This window comes from Camelus dromedarius, chromosome 29 (assembly GCF_036321535.1).
Source record: "Camelus dromedarius isolate mCamDro1 chromosome 29, mCamDro1.pat, whole genome shotgun sequence".
NCBI classification, from domain to species: domain Eukaryota; kingdom Metazoa; phylum Chordata; class Mammalia; order Artiodactyla; family Camelidae; genus Camelus; species Camelus dromedarius.
The window spans coordinates 17,372,658-17,386,658 of NC_087464.1; the positions used below are offsets into that span (position 1 = coordinate 17,372,658).

The following is a 14,001-nucleotide window of genomic DNA, read 5'->3' on the forward strand; positions in this document are numbered from 1 at the left end:
TTGAAGTCAGGGCAGAAGCCTCAGAGATACAGGCGGGGCTGTGAAGTAATGGGCTTGTGTGGAGACTTGAATCCTATTTTCTCTCCGCCTGTGCCACCGAGGACACACAGGGAAGCAGGGTAGGAGCAGAGAGGGCATGAGATGGAGGGAAAGTAGCTTGTCCCTCTTAACTGTACCCCTGCTCCCAGCCCCACAGGTGATCCGGAAGATTCGGGTAGAGCAGTTTCCTGATACCTCGGGCAGCCTGAAGCTCTGGTGCCAGTTTTTCAACATTCTTAGTGACTCAGTCTTGACCTGGGCCAAGGATCAGCGCCCAGTGGGCGAGGTGAGCAGGAGGTAAGCCATCTGGATACCACCTCCACCTGACCTGGCTCCCTAATTAATTACCGTAATAAGAATATTGGGGGCATTGTCCTAGCCCTTTGGATCTGTCACCTCATTTCTCCCTCACAATAACCCCCTGAAGGAGATTCTGATATTCCCATGGTAGAGAGGAGAAAACTGAGACTCAGAGGTAGTGAGTCACTTGCCCAAAGTCACACAGCAGGTGAGTGTCAGGATTGCAAACCTGACCGGGATCAGCTCTTGACCCCAGTACCTCACGCCACCTGCCCAGAGCTCTCAGAGCCGGGGTTCACAGCAGCCTCTGAGAGCAGGGCCTGAGGAGCCCCAGGACCACAGTCTGGTCCTGGGCTATGCCCTGGTGATGGCCTCACGGGAAGGGTTTCCACTCTGCAGTGCAGGGGATGAGGGGCCAGCGGCCTTGGCCATCGTGCAGGCGTCCCCTGTAGACTGTGGCGTGTATCGATGCACCATCCACAATGAGCACGGCTCGGCCTCCACTGACTTCTGCCTCAGCCCCGAGGGTGAGTGTGACCCCCACGCCCTCCTCCCCCATCCCCCGGGGCTCTGCCCAGCCTGGCTGCTGAGTGGAGGGTGGGAACAGTCACCTTTGCAGCGATGGAGCTCTCTCTGGGCAGACCAACCTGAGGGCAGTTGCTTTCTCTTCTTTTTCTCTCCATAGTGCTGTCAGGATTCATCTCCAGAGAAGAAGGTCAAGGTATGGTGCCCCTCAGGGGGAAGAATGGGTGGGCTTTTGTCTCTACCCCTGCTATCTGCAGGGAGTTCTCTAAAGACTGGGAATCTGTTCCAAATGGCATGTTTGTCTCCACATACAGCTACATTTGCCCCTAGTTAAGATAAGACTTACGGAGGAGGAAGGAGGAAGACTGCTGTTTCAGAAGATTGTGGGGAAGAAGTGGCTAAGGGGCCATCCCACAGGAGCTAATTCAGCCTGTGCCCTTTGCCCATGTCAGAGCCCTTGGTCAAGGGCAGGACTGGCCACTGGGTACTTCCTGACCTGCCAGCTCCCTTCCTGGAGTTCCTCACAGTGGCCTGTGGACTCTTGCATTCGATTCACATAGGGAGGCTGCTAAAAATGCAATATCTTGAGCCCTACTGCAGATACTTGTAATCACAATCTCTGGAGAAGGATCTAACACAGTTGCATTTTCCTTAGACTCCCTGGTGATTGTGATATGCCCCAAAGCATTTTAAAGGCTCAAAAATTAGAGAAATTATCTAATATTTGTTCAGTTATCAAATCAAATTTAATCAATATCAAATATAACCTCACACCTAAAAAACTTAGTAATAATACTTTATTATCATCAGATTTCCAATCAGATTTCCCCAACTATCTTGTAAGTGTTGGTTTATTTGAATTAGGAACCACTCATCGCTTTTGGCTGACATACCTCTTAAATCTATCAAATGTTGCTCCTTCTCCATTTGTTTTCCTTCCTTGCCATTTATTTGTTGAAGGCACTTGATTTTCTTACATTTGGGGTTTTGTTGATTTTATCACCATTTAACATGTTCATTAATGTGCTTCCTCTAAATTGGTAATTAGCTTGAGGGGCTTTCTCTGATTCAGGTGCAAATTTTGGGGGGCAAGAACACTTCACAGGTGTGCTGTGTATTTCCTTTTACATCCTATCTGGAGGCACATGGTATCTGATTGTTTTAGTAATGTTAAGATTGATCAGATGTTTTCTGCCTGATCCATCCCTTTTAAATTTAAAAAAATTGTACCTGATACAACCTCTCTCCTTATCTAGGGATTGTAGCAGTCACTGATTATCACCTAAATCCAGTATTTCATTAAGGTTTGCAACATGGAGTGTTTTAATTCTGTCATTACTTCTTTATTCATTAGCTGAAGTTTTTCAATAAAGAAGAAATGGTTATTTGGTAACACTTATTATATATAGGTCCAACAGAAGATGAGGGATAAATACTTTCTTTTCTTCCTTGCTAGATTTCAGAATAGTGAGTTGGTGCCCTAGAATCTTCCAGAGGTCACCAATGAGGGTTTTTTTAGGTGAGGGTAAGGGTTTTTTTTTTTTACTTACAATTATGAAAGTATGAATTTTTAACAAAACATTGCAGTGTTTTGTTGTTGTTGTTAAAATTATCTCTCTCTCTCTCTTTTTTTTTTTTTTTTTTTTTGGCCAATGGAAGCCCCTTCAGGTTGGCTCCTGTGTCGTTTTGATAAGCCTCCAATCATTTTTGGTAGCTTTCCTGCTTTCTGGTCCAGCAAGATGTTTCAGGTCAATCCAAGACACTTCCTGCCCTAGAACTGGAATCAACTATCTCTTTAGGGAATTCTGGTTCCTTTTAATGGAAAATGGTATTTAGTGATCACAATTTGAGCACTGGGAGTGCTCACTGCTACTGGATTGATCATGTAAACTTTTTGTTTCAGTCAAACATGTTGGTTGAGAAGGAGGCATTTATTCATTTGATCAAAACAACAGATTAAAAAACAAAGTAATTCTGATATTCTGTATTGATTGTTACTTCGTCAGAAAACCCCTGTCTTCCACAGACACTGGCTGAGCACTTACTGTGTGATAGGCACACACGAGCAGTGTTGAATGACAGGGGTTGTATCAGATACACTTTCTGCCCTCAGGAGCTCACAGTCCAGTGAGGGTGCACACCCAAAGAGCAGTAATGGACAGAGACTGAGTGTCCCAGAGTAGTTGAGTGGGAGACTGTTTCAGCCTTTTCCTGCCTTGCGTACCCACATCAGTCAGGTGGGAGCTTCTAGTTTTCCACATTTCTCCTGTTTCCCTTCAGTTGGAGAAGAGATTGAGATGACCCCCATGGTGTTTGCTAAGGGTCTGGCTGACTCTGGCTGCTGGGGGGACAAGCTCTTTGGGCGCCTGGTGAGTGAGGAGCTGCGAGAGGGTGGACATGGGTATGGCCTTCGGAAGGCCTCCCAGGCCAAGGTCATCTACGGGCTGGAACCTATCTTCGAGTCAGGCCGCACCTGCATCATCAAGGTGTCCAGCCTGCTCGTGTTTGGGTCCAGCAGTGAGACTTCTCTCCTCGGCAGAAACTATGACGTCACCATCCAGGTACTATGTCCATCCCCCTGCCCCATCCTTCCACTCTCTTATCCCTCTCCTTTCCCAGCCTGCGTGCTACTGAGAAGCCCAATATGGAGGCAGAAGCCATCTGAATCTCAGCTTTATGAGGCCCCTGGGATAGGCCCTGAGGAGAGCCTGAGATGTAGCGTAGGCTACACCTTTGGGGCCATAGTTTTAAAACTATAGTTTTGCAGCAGAAAGCTTTCCCACTGCGATCAAATATGTCTTGCACAGAAGCCTTATATGTGAGATAAAAGACGAGTGACTGTGAGTGGGGTGGGTGTCTTGCTTTCCACAGCATGGCCCCTGGGGCACAGCACCTCTCACTTGGGCTCCAGGAAATATACTTTGGAAACCACTTTGAGAACAAGTCCAAATCCTCTTGTTTTGCAAATGAGAAAAATGAGGCGCAGAATAGGGTGGAGGGAAGGAGTGAACCCCACCTCTCCCAGGGCTGGAATCCTCCTTGAAGCCTCTAGCAGATGGCCCTCCCATTTAGAGCGAGGCATGATAGAGAACAGGGCAGCTTCCTTGCTGAGCAGAGTCGGTTCTCTTTAATCCACAGGGGTGCAAGATCCAGAACATGAGTCGGGAGTACTGCAAAATCTTTGCAGCTGAAGCCCGGGCGGCGCCTGGCTTTGGGGAGGTGCCTGAGTAAGTGCACAGGGACGGGGGCATGCAGTGCGCAGACCTGTTGACTTCAGCTTCTGTAAAGAGCTGTGATTTTACAGCCTCCCCAGGGCATCCTGACTTACAGCCATGTGCAAACGGGCCCCCAGCTAACCCCGTGCTCAGTTCGATGGTTCCACAAAGTCTAGGAATAGAGACCTCAGGATTCACTGCCCACTTTAGGAAAGCCTCTGCTCTGGTCTTCAGTCTCTTCTCACCCACCCTAATTCCCCATCCCCTTGCCCAGTTTTTGCTGATTGCAGAGGTTGGGCACAGCAGGTTCTGGGCCTCTCTGGAGGTGATGGGGTGGGCTAAAGCTTCTGGGCAAACTGGTCAGGACTCTAATGTGGTAGGTGGGCAGAGTCAGTGTGGATTTTTGCAGGAGTCAGCTATAAATGGTAATTGTTTCCATTTTGAGACTTGAACTTCAACTCTTGAGTGTTAGGGTCTAGCTGACATTGAGCACACTCTTGCTCAATCTTCTCTAGATCTATTCCTTTCTGTTTGACACATACTGACCTCAGTCCCTCACCCAAGCACAGAGGCCTCCTGGGGCCATAGCAAGGTTTAGTTCTAATGCCCCTGACCTCAGAGAACAGACAGGACTCTGAAGCCAGTGACCTCCCTTTTCTTTACTGAACTCAGGGTAGAAGCCCCCTCCCTTGCTGTCCTTCAGGCTCAGAGCTGAGAGTTCTGTTCTTGGAAGGGCCTTCCTGTTGGATCCAAGAGTATAGAATTGAGGTGGAGGGAGGAGCTCTCTGGGGCCATGCTTCCAGCTCACTGCAGGGTGACACTGTGTTTAGGATCATCCCACTGTATCTGATCTACCGGCCTGCGAACAATATCCCATATGCTACTCTGGAGGAGGACCTGGGGAAGCCTCTGGAGTCTTTCTGCTCCCGGGAATGGGGCTGTGCTGTGGCTCCAGCAGCACCTAGCAGCTCTGAGGCCATGCAGAAATGTCAGACCTTCCAGCACTGGCTGTATCTGTGGACAAACGGCAGCTTCCTTGTCACAGATCTGGCAGGTACGAGGGTGTGAGGGTGTGCACGTACATGTGTAGGGGAGCACGTGGAGGGGCAGCGCCACAGTGCCCGTTGGCTAGTCTGCAACACACTTCCGCACGTATTCTCTCTGGCTTTCACAGTAACCTTGTAAAGTGGGTTGGACAGGAACCACTTTGTATGCAACCTTATTACAGACCAGGGCCTCATGTAACCCAGTCTAACTGCAGTTGTGTTTGAAGGAGTGCACTCAAGGCTCCACTTACAATCAAAAAGGAATTTATTTCAAAGAACATTACATGGAATCTAATTCAATCATCACAACCATCTGTTCAAACTCTCCCTTCTCCTCCTCCCCACAGCTCTGCTCTGAACTTTCTTACCCTTCATACTCACCAAACTCTCTCTTCCATCTTCACACACATAGCTTTACTGTCTCCTCCTTCCCCACTCCATCTTTGGTAGCTTTTTATTATGGAAACAAATGTAGTTTCTCTTGCTTCTTTTTATTTACTTCTATTTCTCCCATTACGCAGATTCTCCCCAACAAAGGAAGGCCAGCAAGCATGAATTCACCTTCCTTCTTTGACCAGTCCCAGAACTGGGCAGGGGAGAGGAAAAGATAAAATTCCCTCTGCAGTGGGAGGAATAGAATGCTGGGAATATCACACATTATTATGTCTTGTCCCTGATATAAATAAGTGAGAAAACTAAGGACCAGAGCTAGGATACTGGCTCAAATGTGCTTTTCATTAGGGTGAAACTGTACAATGAATATTGGATATATAACTCTATATATTGCAGGGAGAGGGTAGCTAGTAACACATTAAACCATTATCACTCACTGTTTGTTAACGCATAAAATTTTCCTTCCTTTTTTCCTTTCTTCCTTCCATCCTTCCATCTATCCATCCATCTAACATTACTAAATATTGGGAAAATAAAAAGGTGAAGTAAGACTAGCTGTTGTCCTCGAGAAGCTATGATAAGTATACCAATTTCTAAAATGAGATGGTAACACAATATAGCAGAAAGTTTTGGGGGTCAAAGAAATTCAGGTCTAGGTCTCATTGTTTTCTAGCTGGGTCTCTATTTTAGAGAAGAAAACTAGCTCAGACAGGTTAGGTCACTTAATCTCTCTGCACTTCCATTTCCTTTTCCTCTGTAGGAATAATAATATCTTCCCTGCCTATCTCTCAGACTTGTTTTGAAGATTAAATGAGGCTGTGTTTGTGAAAGCCTTCTGCAAACCAAAATTCTGTGCAAATGTAAGGGATCAGAATGACTATAATGCAAAATGGGATGTGATAAATGCTGAAAAAGAAATGACAAAGAAATTCATGTTTCTTGCAAAACTACTGTGTTTCAGACACTAAGGTAGAGTCCTACACATATTGTGATTGTTTCAATACCCCTGCAAGATGGGCAGTATTATCCCTACTCTTACAGTTAAGGATTAGAGATAGTAAGTGGACCGGCCAAGTACACACAGCTCCATAATGACAGAGTTGGAATGTAAATCCAGGTCTGCCTGTTCTCAAGCCCACATTTGTGCCCCTCTATCATCCACTGGTACTCAGCCCCGTTAGTGAGAGGTAGGCCCCTGGAGGAACACAACTGGACAGCGTGCCAGTGAGGAAAGAGAGTCACAGGCCTAATGCATGAAGGCTAAGATGCTGGGGAAGACTGGCTGGGGTGGGAAACGTTTCCTCCATCACCATTTGCCTGGCTCTATTCTTCCAGTGCTGTCTTGACCTAGGAGCCCGTCTGGGCTTCTGGGAGTGCTTGCTTGCTGCCTTTAGGAGTATATGGAAGCCAGTCTTACCCAGTGTTACATTTCTGCTGGCCCAGCCCTGATGTACCTTCACTTTCTCTTTTTTGCCCAGATGGGCTAATGTAAGAGGAAGGAGAAAGTTTTAGCTCAAAGCCAGAGGCCAGCCCAGTTTGTGACCTACTCTCATTCAGTCAAGGCAGGATTGCAAAGCTGGAAGTGTTTTGGATCTAGGAGTAAGAAAATTGAACTTTGTTTCACAGCGGCCATTGCACAGTCAATGCTCAATCATTTTTTAAAATTTTTTAAACATTTTTTAATTGAGTTATAGTCATTTTACAATGTTATGTCAATTTCCAGTGTAGAGTACAATTTTTCAGTTATACATGAACATTCATATATTCATTGTTGCATTTTTTTCGCTGTGAGCAATTATTAAATTAATAAATAAATGTGACTGCTCCAGTTGCTTAACTTTGAGTCTATCTACTCACATGTGAAAATGGGAATATTGTTATTACCAATAATACAGAGATACCCACATTTACCATGAGACAGACCAGCGGTGACGCCCAGTGAAAGGGTACCTGAAGATGTGCCCTGAAATCTGGCACCTTCCTGTCTAAAGTGATATCCATCTTGGACACGTGGGGTCCCTAAAACTGGCCCAGGCTGCCATCAATTCCCAACTCTCTCTCTTTTCAGGGGTTGACTGGAAGATGACTGATGTGCAGATTGCTACCAAACTGCGAGGGTGAGTGCTTTTGGGGGACAGAGTGCCCTCTGAGAATCTGCTCAGGGCGTAAAAGCTCAAAGTTCTTCTGGTTCTCCATCCCTGAGATGCTGGGCCTGTGGCTAAATGGTCCCAGTTGCACTGTGGCCATGTAGTGACTTCACAGGGCCCACTGATCCCCACCCACTGTGCCCTGGACCCCAGGTGTGGACCAGCAGCTCTTGACACCCACACGCAGGGCCCCCTGCAGTCCTGGGCTCTCAGTGTACCTGCTCCTCTTCCTTCTCACTGTGAAAGCTCATCATGATGCAGAGGAGCAGGGGCCCTATGAGTAGAGTGGTGACCGGGAATCTGCTCTACTTTATATTAATAAGGCAGAGCATCCTTATGCCAAATAATGTCCCACATGATAAATTTCATGGGCGGGTGTAATGAGACCTCAATTTAGAATTGAGGTTTTGGATGCTGCCACCTCAGGTGGCACCAGGTGGACTCCCCAGCACCCCCAGGTACAGTCAGATGTACCTTGGGCATGATACCCTGGCCATGGCCATCCCACAGTTGGCCCCCCAAGGACTCTCTCTCTGGGTGGAGCTCCCACTCAGCTCTTACTGTTTGGCTGCAGATACCAAGGCCTCAAGGAGAGCTGTTTCCCTGCCCTGCTGGACCAGTTTGCCTCCTCCCACCAGTGCAACACCTTCTGTGAAATGCTGGGACTAAAACCCCTCAAGGGCCCTGAGGCTGCCCACCCTCAAGCCAAGGCCAAAGGCTCCAAGAGTCCATCTGCTGGAAGAAAGGGACCCCAACTGAGTCCTCAGCCCCAGAAGAAAGGCCCCCCCAGTCCCCAGGGCACCCGGAAGAGTGCCCCAAGCTCCAAGGCCACCCCTCAGGCCTCAGAGGCAGTCACCACCCAGTTACTGGGACAGCCTCCCATCCAAGAGGGTGGCTCTAAGGCCCAGGGCATGCGGTAGCCCCCACAGGAGGCTGGGGGCCTCCACCCAGCAGCAGACCAACAAGGAAGCAGCTCAAACCGATGGAGATTTTCCCAATATGGAACTAACCGGAGAAGGTGCACTGAGGAGGCACCAATCAGGGGCCTCTCTGAGCAGCCTCTCCTCATCAGACAGCTTGGTACAAGGCGCACAGCCTGGTGGCCTCTCCTGGTGCCATCATCCCCCAGGGCTCCCAGGCCCCACCTCCAAGTGCCTGGCGGCCTAGGCCCTCCTTGAAGTTTACACTGGCCACTGCTGGAGGCTCCCTGAGTCCTCTGCATGAGTTCTGCATCCAACCCCTTGCCCCAGACCCTGCTGTGAATGATGTATTCTGCAGGCATGCAGGGCAGCATTTACCCTTTTCCCTTCACTTGGCCCTGACCTCTCCCTGTTCTCAGGGCTCCAGACTTCCTCTGTTGTGTCTGGCCTGGTGACTCTCAGGGTATCTTCTCCTTCCAGCCATTTTGCTTCATTCATCCCAGCTTATCCTGCAACTAACCTGTCCTTGATCCTGGATAGGGCTCAGGGCCCTTCCAGAGCCTGTCATATCCCTGTGCGGTGGTCTTTGGTGATGCGTGTTCATGCTCTTCCTTCTCCCATCACTCAGGCACTCACTCACCTGCTTCCCATGCTCCCTTGCACATGGTCCCCCATCCCTGGCTTTGAGCCCAGTTATAGGCTGTTGCCTGCCTTTCACTGACTTCTGCTTGTCCCTCTGCCCAAGGGCTCCCTAGCCTGACCCTGCTCCGTACCTACCATACCCAGATGAGGAGCAGATCCTCTGGCCTCTCAGCCCACCCCAGTACACTCCTCCCCTACTTCTCCCAGGCCCTCTGCTCAGTAGGTGAGAGCTGGCACACAGGTTGCATCAGCAACTGCGGCCAGAGGGAAGGTATTGACTTTGATGGACCTTGTGTCCCATCCTGAAAGGAGATGGGGTCACATCCTGTCTTGACCAGGGATAGAGGGCTGGGACTCATCTCCAGAGGGAGTGCACATGGGAGTTCTAGGAAGAATGCAGTCCATCCATGTGCGGTATGGAGGGGTGTCTCTGTGCCTGGGAATTAGGACCCTTGCCTGCAACTATTAGCTCTTGATCCTGGGGCTCTAGCTCTGGGCCTCATATATAGGCTCCCAGGGAATTGCAGTGCTCAGCCCAGCACCCTGGGTCCTTTCTGAAAGCCCTTCTTTGAGACCTAGGATAGGGTAGGTCTGGAGCTAGCCTGCTCCTCTTGGAATGCAATAAATGCAGCAACCTGTATCCTGCTCGCCCTCATCTGGTGTGGTTGTAGGTGTATGGGGTCAGGGTCCCCTCTCCCCAGGCAAGTTCTCTGAAGGTGTCCTGTATTCCTTGGACCCACTGGAAAAATTAATCCATGATTTGGCTCCTGGATTGACATTCAGTCTCAGCCTTCTGTGGCCACAGCTAGACAGTCTGTGCTTCTTGTACAACTGGGATGATGGCTTGTGCCCCTTAGCACAAGGGTACCTAGACCTTTGGGATTGCTCCTTCATTTGGAAGAAGAATGCAAAGGAAGGAACCCAGGAAGGAAGAGCAGAGCTGGGGCTCTGGGGAAATGCCCAGTGTCTCTGGCTACCTCGACTGTAGCAAGACCAGCCCAGGAGATAGCCAGTGCCTGCCTCTCAGCTGCTCACTGACTGTTTCCTGCTTCCCAAGCTGCAGAGGTTTCTCATTCCCAAACCCACCACCCAGTCTTTTCTTTACCTAATATCTACCTGCCTCCATTTTGACATTTCTGACTTCTCTACCTCCTTTTGTGCTCAGGTGACTCTCCCCACTTTTTCCTTTTGCCCCAGTGTGCCCTCAGCTCTCCCAGCCTGTGTATCCAGATGGCCTTGGTGAACTGAAAGCTGGAATATTGTTGATTTGTTTATTCATTTATCCATTCATTCAGCAGACATACTGAGCAGACTTACTTTATGCCAGACCCTGAGCTGACTGCTGTTGGGAGGCAAAGATGTATGAGGTGGTCTCAGAAGAGATTCTTTCCATTAGGTTTCTTGGGTTTTGAGCAACAGAAATGGACTTGGACCAACTTAAGCAGGGGAGAAGGGTTCATGAAAAGGGTGTTGGGAGTAGTTCACAGAACCAAAGGAATAGCTGAATAGTTGGCTTTTAGAAAGGCAGGAGCACCAGAGCTTGCCTCCCAGGTGCCACTTCTGTTGGCTCCAGGGGGTCTCCCTCCACTCAACATTCAAATTCCTGTCCTGGAGCTCAGGGCATTGCAGAGGGGAGAGAGGAAGTTTCCAAAGCACAGGGATTCTTACCAGAAGAATGGTGGAAACTGGGAGGATAGAAAGGGCTTGGTAGGCAACCACAGACGACACCCTAACACACATAAACCCTTCTTCCCATCTGATGTATTATGACTCCCACATACACCCAAAAGCCATTCAAGGTCATATCCAGTGACTAAGTCCAGGGGTAATGACCAGCGCTACAATTCTCCAAAGTCCAGTGTCACTAGTGATACTCTTCCCTCTTTTATCACAATCTCATTTTGAAATTCTGCAACCCATGGAAATGATATAACCCAGCAAGAAGGGAAGTATGAGTAAAGGTTACAGTCCACTTCTGTAAGTGGTCATGAGAACAAATGTGTTTATGACTAGGGATTTTTTGCCTGTTGGATTGACCCAAATCTTCAGTTCTCAAGTCCAGCTCCTTAATGGTCCTGCTTGTGTGTCAGGCATTAGCGGACATGGCAGTACCAGGAAGCACTTTAGCAACCCCCCACACCCATCCGTACCCTTGCCCCTTTTTACGTAGCAGCAATCATATTTTCCCTTGATTGATATGGTTAATCATCCTAGCTACTCCCATAACCTCTTGTTATGTGTCACTCAGAGGTATGAGCAACCTGAAATGGCCAGGTGCCTAGGCTTCTAATTCACTTGAATTATTACTATGAATCTTTGAGGACATGTTTCCTTGGGGACTAAAACTTCTACACCAGTCTGGTCCTAAACCTCAGGGACGAGAAAAGCATTGAGATGTAGTGATAACATGCCCCTCTCCGCCCTTTTTCCTAGCCTGTTTGAGAAATAGCACCACGAAGTGGTTGCCAGTTCAGAGCTTATGCTACATCTCGCAGGCCTGACTCAACCTTGCAAGGTATTATTTCTCAGCTGGTGCCATAGCTGAGTTTTCAACAAACCGTTTCACCAAACTATCAGGCTAACCCCACAGGCTTCTAGACTGTGGGGATCTTGACAAAATGAGCAAATGCAATAGGCATCTACTTTACTTTGGTCTAAAGTGTGTTCTTTGGTTGAATGCAATATGTGGGGATACCGCAACGATGTTTACAGCATTTGGTAATTCCATGGATTTTGATGGCAAAGAGGCAGGATGGGTAAGGAAAGCAAATCCAAATCCAGAAGAAGGGCTCATAATGATCAAGACAAATTCCTGCCTGTTAAAGCCATAGCATAGGTGTAGATTGAGGCCAGCTCAACTGCAGGGCAGGAAGAGGCATCATGGGACAGTGAGTGAGTGTCCTACACACACGGCTTGCCTGTGCCTCCAGAGCTCTGTCCTGCAGCACCCACCTAAAGATGGAGTACTTCTGGTCACATCTGACTATGGCTGGATGAATCCAACAACCCCTGTTCATGAGGGCCAACGTGGCCACCTGGTATGCTGTAGCCAAGCAGTTAGGCTCCCCCAGAGCCCAGTGGCAAGCCATGGCCATGTCTCAAAAGGATAATAATTACTTGTTGGCCAGATTATCACTTGGTTCCAAAACCTGGATTCCCCTGCCATATTTTTTCAATCAAGTCTTGCCACAAGCTCCATACATCACTCTGCTCTGCCACAGGCTCCATGTGGCTCCCAAAATGCCACAGAGAGAAACCTCAGGCACTACTGGATCTGCCAGGTCACATGGCCTGGTGGCAAAACCATTTGTGCTAAAGGCTTTCCCTGCTGGAGTGCCTTCACTTGCTCAGGGCCCAGCCCAAAGCTGGTAGCCTCTGGGTCAGTAAGTAAATGTGTTGGATCAACATGCCCCAAAGGGACATTTTTGCCTGGAATTGGGCCTTAGTGGTAACAGATTCCAAACATAGGGATTTGGTGTACATTAATGGAGGAACAATTCTGCCCTCAAAGGACCCCTTGATTCCCAGGAACTCTATCAAGGGAGCAGACATTTGCATTTTCACGTGACTTATCTCCTACCTCTGACTCATTCACGTCTGACCAAGGCATCTAGGGAAATGGCTGGTCTCCAGGCCCTATCAGCATGATGCCATCAGTGTGATGGAACACTGTAGTGGTGAGGGCAAGGTCCCTGTGAGCCAGGTTGTGGCACGGAGCAGGACAGCTAAGGTAATATGTATCTTTAAGCAGGACAGCAATGGAGTTCTACTGCCCTGCCAAGTGAAGACGAATTGCTTCTGATGTTCTCTGTTCATCAAAATCAAGGAAAAAATGAATTTTCTAGATCAAAGTGTTCATATCAAATGCCAAGAGCTGGATGAATTTGCTTTAGCAAGAAGGCCATTTCTGGAACAGCACCTGCAATTGGAGTCATCATTTTTTAAAGTTTACAACAATCCAAAGACCTCCTGGTGTTTTGCATGGGTCAAGCTGAACTGTGGTAGGAATCACTATGGCTTCACTCTCAAAGCTGATAGTAACACTAATTTCTATAATTCCCCGATGAATACAGTATCACTTTTGACTTACCATCTTTGGGGGGGGGGCGGGATTCTAATGGCTTGTGCTTACTCTGTCCCACAATAGTCACTCTTACCCCACTAATCAGAGCCTTTGTGGGGGTTATACCTGTTTCAAAATATATCCATTTCAACTGTACACTCTAACCCCTGATTGACTTTGAGATTCCACTGGGTCTACTATGGCACAGAATTTGGTCTATTAAACATCTCTCTGGATTGGCAGACCACAGGCTTTTCTATTGTCCCCAGAAATTGGACTTAGCTTGGAGCTAGTGTCCTACAGAAACTCTCTCCTCAAGTTTGAGTATTTTCCCTTCCCTTCTGTAGTTCCCAGATAAGTGAACATAGATCCCTTTGGGAAAGGCTGCAAGGAAGGTTCACAATATGCCTCTAAGTGTTAAAATAAAGTTTTCCTTCAAAGATGCTTGACTTCCTCTCCATTGAAGGTCTGGAAATTAAGTGGGAGATTTTGACTCTACCTTGGCAGCTTGAGACAGACCTCTTTGCCCACCCGGAAGTCTTTAGTTATGGTAAAAAACTAGGTGATATCTTAGGCACTGTCTGGTCTTTTCATTCCTGGGGCCCAATGACTGATTGACCACAGCTAGGGGTCTGGTTTCTATGCCCATGTCTATTACGATGACTCCTCCTACTGTGTCCCTTCTATCTCTCTCTGCTGCTGAGATCAAAG

At 48.1% G+C, this 14,001-nt stretch overlaps 1 protein-coding gene across 3 annotated transcripts in view; it reads left to right on the plus strand.

Moving 5' to 3' along the window:
- Positions 1–13,733, plus strand: part of ALPK3 (alpha kinase 3) — a 47,647-nt gene extending 33,914 nt beyond the window's left edge. For 2 of the 3 annotated variants that reach the window (XM_031440625.2, XM_031440626.2), the window contains 8 exons: positions 189–336; positions 739–866; positions 1,025–1,060; positions 3,145–3,425; positions 4,003–4,091; positions 4,910–5,133; positions 7,587–7,635; positions 8,240–13,733. In XM_031440625.2, the coding sequence (XP_031296485.2) occupies positions 189–336; positions 739–866; positions 1,025–1,060; positions 3,145–3,425; positions 4,003–4,091; positions 4,910–5,133; positions 7,587–7,635; positions 8,240–8,585 (1,301 nt within the window). In that variant the 3' untranslated portion in view covers positions 8,586–13,733. The remainder of the gene's footprint in view (positions 1–188; positions 337–738; positions 867–1,024; positions 1,061–3,144; positions 3,426–4,002; positions 4,092–4,909; positions 5,134–7,586; positions 7,636–8,239) is intronic. The other variant, XM_031440627.2, reaches the window with a different exon arrangement.
- The last annotated feature ends 268 nt before the right edge of the window (positions 13,734–14,001 follow it).